The following is a 12,512-nucleotide window of genomic DNA, read 5'->3' on the forward strand; positions in this document are numbered from 1 at the left end:
AAAAAAAAAAAAAAAAAAAGAAAAAAAGAGGAAATCAATAACTTTTGTAGCTTTAAGGATTCATCTACAGTATATTTAATTTAAAATTTTGCATTTGATAATTTTGATAGCTCTCAATTATACTGTAATGTTGAATGGCTATAGTCAACAAGTAAATATTAGGGTAAAAGAACAATTTCCTAGAGACATCAGTAGTATTGGAATCCGTGATACTGACCTTCAGTCATAAAAGTGATGCACAAATGATTATACAAATATTAAAAATATACTATCTTTATACTGTTTCTACATTGAGGATTGAATGTGAAATTATTGCAATGAAAAAAGTATGATCAAAATTTTTATGTTAGGTGGAATTAATCGCGATTAATTTCAGAAAAAAATGGGTGATTAATTAGTTAATTTATTTTAATCGATTGACAGCACTAGTCCTGATATTTCCAGGTTTTTCATTGTCGTAGAAACTCTATTTCCCCCACCTTCCTCTTCTCATCCTCCTCTCTCATTCTCTTTGTGGCCGGCTCTCCATTTTCTTCTTCCTTCTTTACGTTCCTCCTTTCTGCCTCTTTTTTAGCTTTCTCTCTTTTATCTTTCCTCTCATCCTTGCTGGGAAGAGAAGCCATTGCTTTGTAGATCCTGTAGCCGAAGTCTCGTTGAAGCATCTCATTGAATAATTCAGCAAACAAAGACACCTGAAACAGACACCAAAAGACCAGTGTTATTTAGCATCACTGGACAAATGCTATAGGTTTTATTAATATTTATTCATTTTTTATTTAGTATTGATTTTTGTTTTTGTATTTAAAGCTACAGTCCATAACTTTTTGTGTGTTCAAAATGTACAAAATTAACATAATAAGCAAGTACATCATGAATCCATTTTCCAAACCGTGTTTTTGGCTTGTCCTGAATCACTACGGTACACCTATGAGAAGTGTTTATATTCGGACTATTTCAGACTGGTACTGGTGGAACCGCTGCGGAGTAGCCCAGTACCTGCGTGATTCGTCATAGGCATAAACGGAGAGAAGTAGCTTCAATGTTCAAAGACGCACGCAGTTCTGTTTATTAACCGCTAGAGCGCCAAAAGTTACGGACTGCAGCTTTAATATTTGTAATTTTAATCTTCAAGGTAAAGGTTTAGTCATTTTGTGGGTTTGTTTTTTACTCCTTTTTATTTCAGTTTTATTTTTTAGTTATTATGAAAATGAGAAATACTGACATAGCAACTTTTTTTCTTTAATATTTTATTTAAAGTAACAAAAATGTTTTGTGAATGAATATTGCTTGAATGTCAAGTCCCTCCTTTCACTGCAATAGGCAACCATTTACAAAAGAGTATCTGACACCAGAATATTGTAATTATATCAGGTGAAGTCAAGCAAAGTGTCCCAAAACTTAGTAGTTTATAGGTGAATTATTAATTTAAAAAATCTTTAATATGCAGAAACATGTTATTTTACCTCTCTGCAGTGATCCTCACCTCAAAGGAGTGCTCTTTATTATCCTCCAGTCTGTAGTCCAGCAGCACACTCAAGGACATGATGCTGCAGTCAAATTTGCCATTCTTGGCAGCCCAGTTGGGATGGACAATAATGGTGGGCTCATCTGGCAGAACATAACGTTTCTCCCTGCGCTGGCGTTCCTGCTCCTCCTGCCGCTTTCGCTCCTCTTCCTGAAGGGAATATTTTTTCCACGTTTGTATGCGATTGATCAGACAGGCTCTCTATAAGAGCAGGATTCTCTGATCTTCTCTCACCTCTCGGTCATCCTCCAGTTTGCAGGACTCATCCTCCTCCACACTAGGAGGTTCAGGCTTCTCCGGCTCCTTGGACTCCTCCACCTGCTCCTCCACCTTCAGCTGTTTGGTGAGGCGAGCGATCAGCTGAGACTTCAGCCCTTTAGAGCTCAGTGAACGGCTCTCCAACTCCTTACGCAAGTCACTGACCTGTGTGCAAATTCATTTCATCAGCCCTTTGAACGCTCCATGCGTTGTTCTCCTATGCATTTCTATGGCTATTCCAGTTGATTAAAAGTGTTTTTTTTTTTTAAACAATTTTATACAGATATGCCATGTACAACACTATGAAACTATGATTATACTTAACAGTGCAAAAATGTCCTAAACAACTATTAATGGACAGATTGATGATGTAAACGCTGTTCTCCGAGCAAGGTTTCCTCTACACAAGCACAAAAATATTTTAAAGAAGAGAACATTTTTTACAAATTTGCAATGTTTAATGATTTTTCCAGTCCTGGAGAGGAGTATTTTAAAATTCTTGTTAAGATGTACCAAAAATTTCAAATCTAATATCAAATGGTTACTTTCTATCAAATACAATACCACTCAATTTTTTAATGTTTTTGATTTAAATTGTTTTCTTTTATGCTCACCGAGGCTGCATTTATTGAAACAAATGACAGTAAAAACTGTGATATTGTGAAATATTATCACAATTCAAAAATGACTCTAGTTTTTAGTGTCACATGATCCTTCAGAAATCATTCCAATATGCTGATTTAATGCACAAAACTTATCATCAATGTCAAAAATGTGTCCATGTTTGGCAATAAATTATAATTTAATTCCAAAAATGACTAGTGAATGGTGGTGTATGTTGTTCAAAGGGGTATATATTATTGTCCAAAAAATTTGCTTAACCATCAAGTGTCTATAAAAAAAAGTGTCCAAAATAAAGTTTTGAGGGACTGTGACTAAACTAAAATCTATTGGTTATTTTAAAAAAGGACAAGCTTTTCTATACCTTAGCATTTAATAGGTCTATAAAGAATATAAAGACCCCATCAAATGGAATATAGGCCTAGAGAATATTGATGTAAAATAAAACAGTTCAGTCTGCTTGTGGGAATCTCACCTTCATGGATTTCGGATCAAGCTTAGACCAGTGAGTCGGCGTAGTGACTTCCTTTGAATCATCTTCGTCCTTATCCTCCTCCTATGCACGTTATTTGAAAGAGAGAAGAAGATAAAAAAGAAAACAGCATGTTAACACACCACTCTCAGACTGAAAGATGTTTTCTGAAACAAAAGTTGATCCGTGCAAGAAGCAAGGTCACAACTGTCTCTCATTGTCTCCTCCTACTGAGCTCTCGACTGGGTAAAAAACAAAAATCCACTGCTAGGATACACGGAAGCTCTCTAGCTTTCAGAAACAGATCCATATCCCACTCATCAGCCAATCAACCAGTTCTGTGGAATACAAAAAGATAATCAATGACAGTGGGTTCAAAAGATGGACATGGGACAGATGCACTCAGAGAAGGTCTCCAAACCCTACGCCTACGTTTACTGCTGCCTTTTTTTTGCCCACGTATACTCTTTTTAGCTTGTTTTCTTTAACGCCTAGCCAGAACTGTCCTCCCTGGAAAAATCACATCCACAAAGGGTCTAGGCACAGTCCAATCAGAGAACAGTGTAAATAAAACAAAAATAAAAAAAGAGACAGACAAGAGACAGAACTCAGAGAGAGTTTGGCAGATATTGAACAGGAAAGCAAAACGATCTAAAAAAAACACACAAACATCATAAACACAACTGGCTCTCCAGATTCCAGCATTCGTTTCCCAAACTGGTCTCATTGGTCCATGCGTCAATTTTTCAATTTGGATTTGTTGAAATTAAACAGGAAATTTAGAGTTATCTCAATCACGGCCGTCAATTGTGCAATCGGCTGAGCTGGAAGCTGTTTTACCAGTTGACAGGTGTCATAAAGTAGAACCTAAGCTCTTCCGCTGTGTGCGAGACTGCGTGACAGAGGGAGAGCAGGAGGAAATGGGGTGGAGGGTCAGGGATGAGAGGGTGGGATGGTAAAAGTGGGTTCTGTATGATGCCTGTGATACTTGTCTGTTTCTTTCTGTGTTTTCTGAGTGTTTTGTTTGTCTATTCCTGTGCCTGTGAGAAGCGGAAATGAGAAGAGAGGGATTAGCGTTCAGTGCCTGTTCTCCATCAGCCTCCTTCCGTTCAGCCAAGAGTTTCTCTGCCAGCTGCTTCTTGAGTCCACGGGACAGGCCCTCCCACTCTGAGCGGGTAGGAAGACAATGCCAAACATCCGGGAGAAATAAAACCACTGTCTCCACATGTGCGGGGACTGTCCGCCCTTTGTGAGTCTCCTCAGGGCGGTGATAGCGTATCTCTGCAAAACGATACCTGTCGCAAAGGAAGAAGCGCGTTGGAAAGAAACATTCTGTGAGACATCACCCATTTCCCCCAAAACACACACACAAAGCTCAGATCCCCTCGACCCCCCGAATGAGACACGTATGAGAAAATACAGTCTGCGGAACTCCACGGGGGGTTTCTCAGGATGAACGGCAGCCACGCATCAGGGAGGTCGACAGACAATATCAAAAACGACAAAGACCCCGCCCCCCCTGCACCCGTCAATCTGAACCGGTTGCTCGTGAAAGATGGCTTACGAACCCCCGGGGGTGTGAGAGAAGGACAGATTCAGACACAGTGAAAGCAAGTTAAATATGTAAGATATTTAACACAAGGCAAAGGTCAGAGAGAACAGAAAGTAACGATGGTGGTGGCGGCGACTCCTCTGGCTCTGCTCTCTGAGCAAAAGAATCAATGCATTCACCACAAAGATATAGAGGCAGGACTGCCACACACATTAGCGTTAACATTGCAAAACAAAATTTGAGAAATCAAAATTATGAACACAAAAGCATCGAACGTGTCAGGAGATACACTGCTGTGTCAAAACCATGCAGTGGGTCACAGACTTTTAGATGTTGTCTGCCTGTCGGCCTTTTTTTTACATTTTTTTAAATAGTAAAAGATGCACACATGGAGATTACAAGGAGATGCATCGGCATAGACCGAGAAAGGAGCTGTACTTACCACTGGGTACATAAACTCAGATCAATGCCTGTCAGAGCCTTACAACAACGTATGGCTGTCTTTATAAGGACCGAGGCATCGTTTTCCGGGTCGGCTCCATCCAAAGAGGGAGACCAGTGACCCCCGATGGCCATGGCCTCGTCCTTGCCCCGCATCCCCACCAGGAACTGAAAACAGAGGAGTTCAAATGGGTTACGAGACGCTGGGAAGCCGCTGAGCGCTCTGAAGGAGGTGTATGCGGCGGACACAGGGAGAGACAATATCAGATGAGCTTATTCCACACAGCAAAGTGTTCAGCAGTGGAAGAGGACAGATACACTTCACAGTCAGCTCCCCAACACCAACAGAAACTCCCCACATCAAACACAGGAGTGGACAAATATCTTTCAGTGTGCAGGTGAGCAAGGAAACTAGTTTCAGTGTACATTATATTTAAGGGTCCTTAAAAGTTAAATCCCATTCAACGTTTGAAATTTTAATAGTGGGTAAATGATGGTAAACACTACCCGTGTAATAAATATGGGGTCAGTCAGATTTTTTTTTAATTAATACTTTTATACAGCAAGAATGACAGTAAAGATATTTATAAAGTTACAAAAGATTTCTATTTTAAATAAATGCTGTTCTTATCAACCTTTTGATTCAAAGAATCCTAAAAAAAATCCACAAACATATTAAGCAATACAACTGCTTTCATTGATAATACATTGATCATAATCTGAAATGTTTCTTGAGGTTTGAAAAATGATTTTGAACATGTGACACTGAAGACTGGAGTAATGATGCTGAAAATTCAGCTTTGCCATAATGGGAATAAAATGTTTAAACATATTACAACAGAAAACAGTTATTTTATTTAACAGTTAACAGAAAACGGTTATTTTATTAAACAGTTATTTTAACATATTTTAAATTGTAATAATATTTCTCAGTATTACCATTTTTACTGTATTTTTACAGTATTATTTTGATATTGCATTATATAAATTATTTTGATATTGCATTACATTCTATTATTTATAATTATTAGCCTTATTAATAATATAATGATTATATATAATAACTTTAATTCTAACTAATAACTTCAAATAATAGTTAAATAAAATTGGTAAAAGGAGTGTATTAAAAAGCAAGTTAGCTTTTGCTGTGTTATTAAAATAATAACTGAAACTACAAATGCTGTGGTATTGAGACTACTTAACACTTTCTGACACATGCGTCATCATGGTCAGAAAAAACTGGATGTGTTAAACCATTTTTAATTTCTATCTTTTTCTGTTCCCACCAAGACAGGAAGCTTTACTGCTAGCAAAAAGTGAAGAGATGTCTTAAAACTTTTATGTACCAGCAGGCCTATCTGCAGACATAGTTTCCCTTCTCTTTTGTTCAGCACTCTGACATGCATTATTTGCAAAGCAATATCCTACATTGAAATTATTAAATTATGTATTTCATAATTCTCGTGCTGCTCCAAATGATGGGAAATGTAGATACTTCTCATAAACTGGTTAAAAGAATAGTATCTTCGGGCAAGCTTGGTAACTATTCTTCATCATCAGTGCAAAAAAGGTCAAATGAATAAATTGTACAGTATTCATAACTTGAAGTTTTACCATAATTTTGACAAGCAGTCAGAAGCTAGACGACATGTTCTGGTACACAAGAATGCCCCCTACTGGCATTCTCAGCATAGTTCTTTTTTGAATTCCATTTGATCAGAATAGCAAAAAATAAAATTCACAAATGTCAAATTTGCCATCACATCGTTAAAAACACTCACACAGTGGCATTAACTTGTTTTATGAAATGTAATACCTAGATAAAAGTATAGTCTTATAAATGAATTTTAAAGGGGTCCTATTATGCTTTTTCACTTTTTGAATTTTAGTCAGTGCGTAGTGTGCATGTTTGGGCATAAAAAAGATCTTCAAACTTACAAATCTCAAAGTCCACTCCAAAGGGAGATATTTCGTTTAAAAAAAAACCCTTTTCAAGAACTACAACGAACGGCTCGTTTGGACTACAGCGTTTGTTTTCCATGTTTTGTGATATCACAAAGCGGCCCATTAGAATATCATTAAGTACACCCCCAAAACAAATTCAAGACATTGTAAAAGCATAATAGGATCCCTTTAAATAAAAAAAAATAAAATCGTTTTTTGACATTATTAACTGTGGAAATGTATCGTCACAGTTTTTGAAAAGGGTTCATAGTAATAACAGCTACGGTCACCGACAGAGTAATGTTGTCCCATCCCTGTGAAATACTACAGCATAAGTGCAAAACAATTTTCGTAAAATAGCACGTAAGTTAGTGATTACGTAACAAGCTGATTACACAAACCCAGTCCGTTTGCTGCTGTTAGTAGTGTAATTCAGAGAGCTGTACCTTGATGAGGCGGGCAGGGTGCTGGAAGGAGTCTCTCAGCTCTGGTGGATCTTCTGCCAGAGCACACGACTTATGATACAGCTCATGTAGACTAGGGTTGGCCAGCAGCATTACCTATAACAACCATCAACATTAATCATGACTGCCAAAAACCACTCAATGAAATCTGGTAAGAAGCATTATTCTGAAAAAGAATTTGACAATAAATTACTCAAAAATGATGACCATATCTGGGGGCATTACCTTTGCACTGTAGGTGTGATTGGCATCAGGTGGGTCCAGCACAGCCGTGTTCTTCACCAGAGAGTCCACCTCTTTATGCATGATGTGGAAGTTACAGTAGTTTCCAAAGTTGAAAGGTCGTGTTAAGGGAAAGGCGTCTACCCAGGTAAACACAGCGTCAAAAAAGTCACTAGGGATGTAGAGGCTCTGATACCTCCGCCGCAACTCCATCATGTCACAGTTGCAACTGATGAGAATAGAGACAGTCATATACCAAACATACATCTAAACAACACTAAAAAGTGCATCATAATAAAGTAGCTAACTTATAAATGCAGACTCCAAGATCTCTGCGTTTCTTTTGATTCTGTGGTGCTCTTAATGCAAGTTTAGTGTCCGTGAAGGTCAGATTTAATTACTTTTCAGATGAATGTATATATCCAACTAATAAATCCAATCCAGTGATGCCTAATTTTTTTTAATGAAACGGAAGTTGTGATTGTCTATTCCTATTGACATATATCCAGCTTCTCAAACAAGAAAAAATGTAGGGAGGTATTTAAATTGGTTCATTGTTAATCGACTGGATCATTGGCATTTGCTATGGCTGCGATCTCATGGTAATAACAGGCTGCTGGAGGGGAGTGAATATCATCCCACCCTTGCACCTGTGAACACGTCACTGAAGAGATGTGCATGTGAGTTTAAAAGAATTAATTCCATAATTTTAAATAACTTAATTCCATTATAAAATAAGAACGGTCAAGTTTGATTTAATGGCAACTTTGATATAAATGACTGAATCCAACAATAACAACAGTTTCAATAGGCAGATAAGTGAATGAGTGATTTTAATTGGTATTGACCTATAATAGTTTTTTTTTTGTTAGAAGCCAAACCAAACCCCATATACTGTATTGTTTATTGTCTAATCTGTTTGCAGATCTCTACATATACTGTACGGCATTGCTATTAAATTATTACCAGAGAAACATAATTGTAGAGAAACACCTTTTCATTCTTCCATGTCTAGGATGAATGACAATAAACGAATACAAAAAACCCCAAAAAACTCTGTTTAATTTGCAACAAGTCATCAAGATTCTTCCTTTACAACAATTAACTTACCCATCGAGAGAGAATTTGGAGAACTGCACAGTATATCTTGGGACGACTCTGCGTGGCCGTCTTGGAGAGCGTTCTCTGCGAGGCGACCGGTCTCTAGAACACTTCCGTGTGGGTGAACGTTCTCTTGATCTCCTTCGCTCTCTATCTCTTTCCCGACTACACAAACACAGGCAAAATAAAGCATGAGCATGTACAGCAAATAAAGACTCAACAAAGACAATATCTAATATTTTCAGACTAAACTGCTGAAGCAATTATACTTGATTGTATGCATGCGTGCTGACCTGCGGTCATCCTTCCTCAGGATGAGTTCTGGTCGGTCACTGCGGCTGGGGAAGCGGGGTGAGGGGTCCACACGCCTCACCTGTTGCATCATCCGCACCGGGGGCTGCAGCAAACCCCCTGAGAACACAGAGTCTACACATGGCAGAGAGCGAGATGGGAGATCAGATTTGATTCTGTAAAAGAGTGACTCTGTGAAAGGTTGGAGGGGTTTGATGAACCTTTAGGGGGAGGCTGGGGTAGTAGGGGCTGTGGGGGATTCTGCAGCAGTGGGGCCAGAGAAGCAGCTGAGAGCTGGGCCTGCAGAAGAGATGGAGGAGGTCCCTGGGCCGGGACGCTGAACGTGGTGGGTGGGGGTAGAGACTGCAGCATGGTGGGACCTGGTTTCATCATGTTTGGGCCTGGCGGCTGGCTCTGAAAAAACAAAAGAGATGGAACAAAAGAGTTGGGTTTGCTAGTATGTACAAACGCCAATTTTATTGCGCAAAATCACAACATAATTTTGATTAAGTAGTGCTTAAGGCTAGAGTTGGGCTACATAGTTAAAACTATACAGATATGTTCTACCATAGATGATCAGATGTCTGTTAAAGATCTCAAAATACATCTCAAAAGACATAAAGGTAAATAAAGGTAGTAAATTTCAACTAATCTAACACTGTTGTTGTTGTTGTTTTAACTAATTGAATTTATACTACTATTTTTAAATAAATTAAATCTATTTTCAGCAAGCAGGCATTAAATTGATCAAAAATTACATTTATAATGTTCCAAAAAATTCTGTTATTTTCACAGAATTTATTTGAACTTTCTATTAATCAAAGATGACAATTCAACTTTTCCATCACAGGAATAAATTACATTTTAAAATTTAAAAAGAAAAAAAAAAGATATTTAAAAAGAAAAATTTATTACTGCCTTTACTGCAATTTTATTCAAATAAATGCAGCTTTGGTGAACATAAAAAAAAATGTTTTAAAGCCATTTAAAAAACTGTACCGACCACAAACCTTTGAACGGTGCCGTATATATATTTAAATACGAAAATATACCAAATACAAGATAAAAATGACAAATTCAATTAACATCGCCTAGCTCTGCAGACACCAAGCCAACATCTATTGTCTAAACACAAACACATTACTGCACATTGATTCAATTCATCAAAACGATAATAACAGCTTTCAGCTAGGGGCTATAAAAAACAAGACTTTAAATAAATAACATTAATCCAATACATAATGTTTAGATAACCTGTTTTATAGGATGGGTGGAAAATTTGCCTAAATGAGTAATCAAGGAGCACTAAACCCAGTGAAAAGAAAATAAATGGTTAGAAATAGCTGGAGACAGAGGAGGCAGAAGCACTGCTATTACCATTTGCTGGTTTTGGCCCCTATTAAGAAACAGAATAGATTTTTTAAAGTCTTGCTTTCAAAAGGCACTTTCTTTAAAAAAGAAAAAAAAGAAAAGAAAAAAGCCAAGCATTCTGGGCATTTCAAAAGGAGACAATGTCTCACATATATTGTTAGTTACATATAACAAAACAGACAGCAGTCTGCATTTGCTTTATCATCATGCACCTGCTCAGTGTGACATTTGTGTCCAGGTGTACAGATGTCAAAAGTACAGGTAATTCACTATGAGGTTTAAAAAAATAAATAAATACAAAAGCAGCAGTAGTAACAATACCAGTCTTTCATTGTTCTTTACTTTATAAAAACTTGATTAAAATATTTGCACCCACGTGCCATTATTTTAATTTTTAGTTTAATATTTAACCTTCAATTCTGTAATTAGGTTAATTTATTCATAATTAGTTTATTTCTAATTAGTATTAAGAATCATTATAAAAGGTAAAATTTCTGGTATTTGGACTACTGAAATTTTTGTATGAAACTCTAAAAAAAAAAGTAAAAATGTGTGGGGAAACCTGAGGTAGGGGCTGAGGCGGCTGGTGCTACATGGAGATTAAGAACATAGGAATCAACAGCAGCATCATGAAACACTGTGGAGGCAGAACCATATCAGACTGTATCTGCCAGGGATCCTTTCAGACCACGTGGGTTTGCTTACCGTTTGGTTGGGCAGCTGAGGTAACGTCTGGATGCGCTGGGCATTCCACTTGAAAGGCATGTTGGGATTGTAGACTGCTTCCACCAGAACACGATCACCGACTTGGGGTGTTTTCCCCTTAACCGCACTACACAAAACAAACAGAAATTACACACCTGACCTTTAAAGCTCTCAACTACAACTGCACATTTACAATATAATGCACCTGAGCTGGAAGAAGACATCTTCATCGACAAAGCCGAAAGTATCATGTAGCTTGCTGACGACCCCGGTGAAAACACGCTGCTTTTGGGGTTGGGTCTGCTGCTGGTGGCTGGAGCGCGGGGTCGGGTAGGATACGGTTATCTGTGCCGTCTGCTGCGGGTTGGACAGGCTCAGGCAGGTGGGCAAGGCAACAGGGGGCTGCAAAATACATACCGCACAAGGGTTAGAACATAAACTGCTCATAGCTGGCAATGTTACAATATGATATGATATGATACAATATAACTTTATTGTCAGACAAAGTCTGAAATTTGTCTTGTGTTACAGCAGGTTCACTCACAATTGAACTTTATCACATGGACAAAAAAAATTAATTCCAAAGCTCCGATACAGATTTAATAAGGATCTCTTGCTTCATTTTACACATTTAAAAATAGTAAGGTGTGCTTTGCAAGAAAAATATGTGAAATATGTGATGCACATGCAGAATTTGGAAACACAGTGTACCTGTGATAGCAGGGCTTGTTGGGGTTGTGGAAGCTGTGAGAAATAAAGAAAACACACAAAAAAAAAAGCTTTTATTTAAAATAGGGATGCACCGATACCGATACTGGTATTGGTATCGGGCCCGATACTGAGCTCCTGTACTCGTACTCGTTAAAATGCCCCGATACTAAACACCGATACCACACGGCATGCGATAAGTGCCGTATTCAGACAAAGAAACACCGACAACAGAACAACAGAGAGCAGAATGGTTATTAGAATCAACAGATACTCGTCTTGGGTGGAAGGAAAGAAACCCAAGGACATGTGACTAAAGCCTGTTTGTGAAACAGGAGAGTGGAGGAGCGGATCAAGCAGAAGACAAAGGGGAAGAGGAGGAGGAGGAGAGAATGGAGATTTGGGGCGCAGGGGTCAAGTGGTGTGGGTTACATTTTGTCTTGAATCCACCGCAGAGTGTATGTCAGAGTAGCGCTGCATTACTGCTTCAGAGTAAAAGCTGGACAGCTGTGGGGAAACCTGAGGTAAGGGCTGAGGCGGCTGGTGCTACATGGAGATTAAGAACACAGGAATCAACAGCAGCATCATGACACACTGTGAAGGCAGAACCATATCAGACTGTATCTGCCAGGGATCCATTCAGACCACGTGGGTTTTATATGTATGCAATGAATATAATGTTAAAATTCAGTATTAACACCTGTATAGCTGACGTGTGTGAGCTGATAAGCAAAACACACAGAGTGGCTTGAGCGCGCGGCGGCGCACATGCGCAAGCTTGTCGAGTTAATATCCCTTTCTCACAGACATCACTGGAAAGTTTGTAGTTCGGTCGGA

The 12,512-nt window shown here is 38.4% G+C and overlaps 1 protein-coding gene across 1 annotated transcript in view; it reads right to left on the bottom strand.

Annotated features, from left to right (window-relative positions):
• The window catches only part of LOC107690173 (cell division cycle and apoptosis regulator protein 1-like), a 22,012-nt gene that overhangs the window by 5,023 nt on the left and 4,477 nt on the right, over positions 1–12,512 (bottom strand). Inside the window, exons 5-18 of the mRNA XM_016488416.1 lie at positions 11,679–11,711; positions 11,173–11,369; positions 10,968–11,094; positions 9,113–9,305; positions 8,894–9,026; positions 8,610–8,765; positions 7,503–7,728; positions 7,260–7,373; positions 4,871–5,037; positions 3,961–4,171; positions 2,880–2,960; positions 1,760–1,948; positions 1,484–1,675; positions 480–692 (exon numbers count right to left, since the gene is read on the bottom strand). Of these exons, the coding sequence (XP_016343902.1) occupies positions 480–692; positions 1,484–1,675; positions 1,760–1,948; positions 2,880–2,960; positions 3,961–4,171; positions 4,871–5,037; positions 7,260–7,373; positions 7,503–7,728; positions 8,610–8,765; positions 8,894–9,026; positions 9,113–9,305; positions 10,968–11,094; positions 11,173–11,369; positions 11,679–11,711 (2,232 nt within the window). The remainder of the gene's footprint in view (positions 1–479; positions 693–1,483; positions 1,676–1,759; positions 1,949–2,879; positions 2,961–3,960; positions 4,172–4,870; positions 5,038–7,259; positions 7,374–7,502; positions 7,729–8,609; positions 8,766–8,893; positions 9,027–9,112; positions 9,306–10,967; positions 11,095–11,172; positions 11,370–11,678; positions 11,712–12,512) is intronic.

Source organism: Sinocyclocheilus anshuiensis, unplaced genomic scaffold, assembly GCF_001515605.1.
Source record: "Sinocyclocheilus anshuiensis isolate Anshui unplaced genomic scaffold, SAMN03320099.WGS_v1.1 scaffold1581, whole genome shotgun sequence".
Taxonomy (NCBI): Eukaryota; Metazoa; Chordata; class Actinopteri; order Cypriniformes; family Cyprinidae; genus Sinocyclocheilus; species Sinocyclocheilus anshuiensis.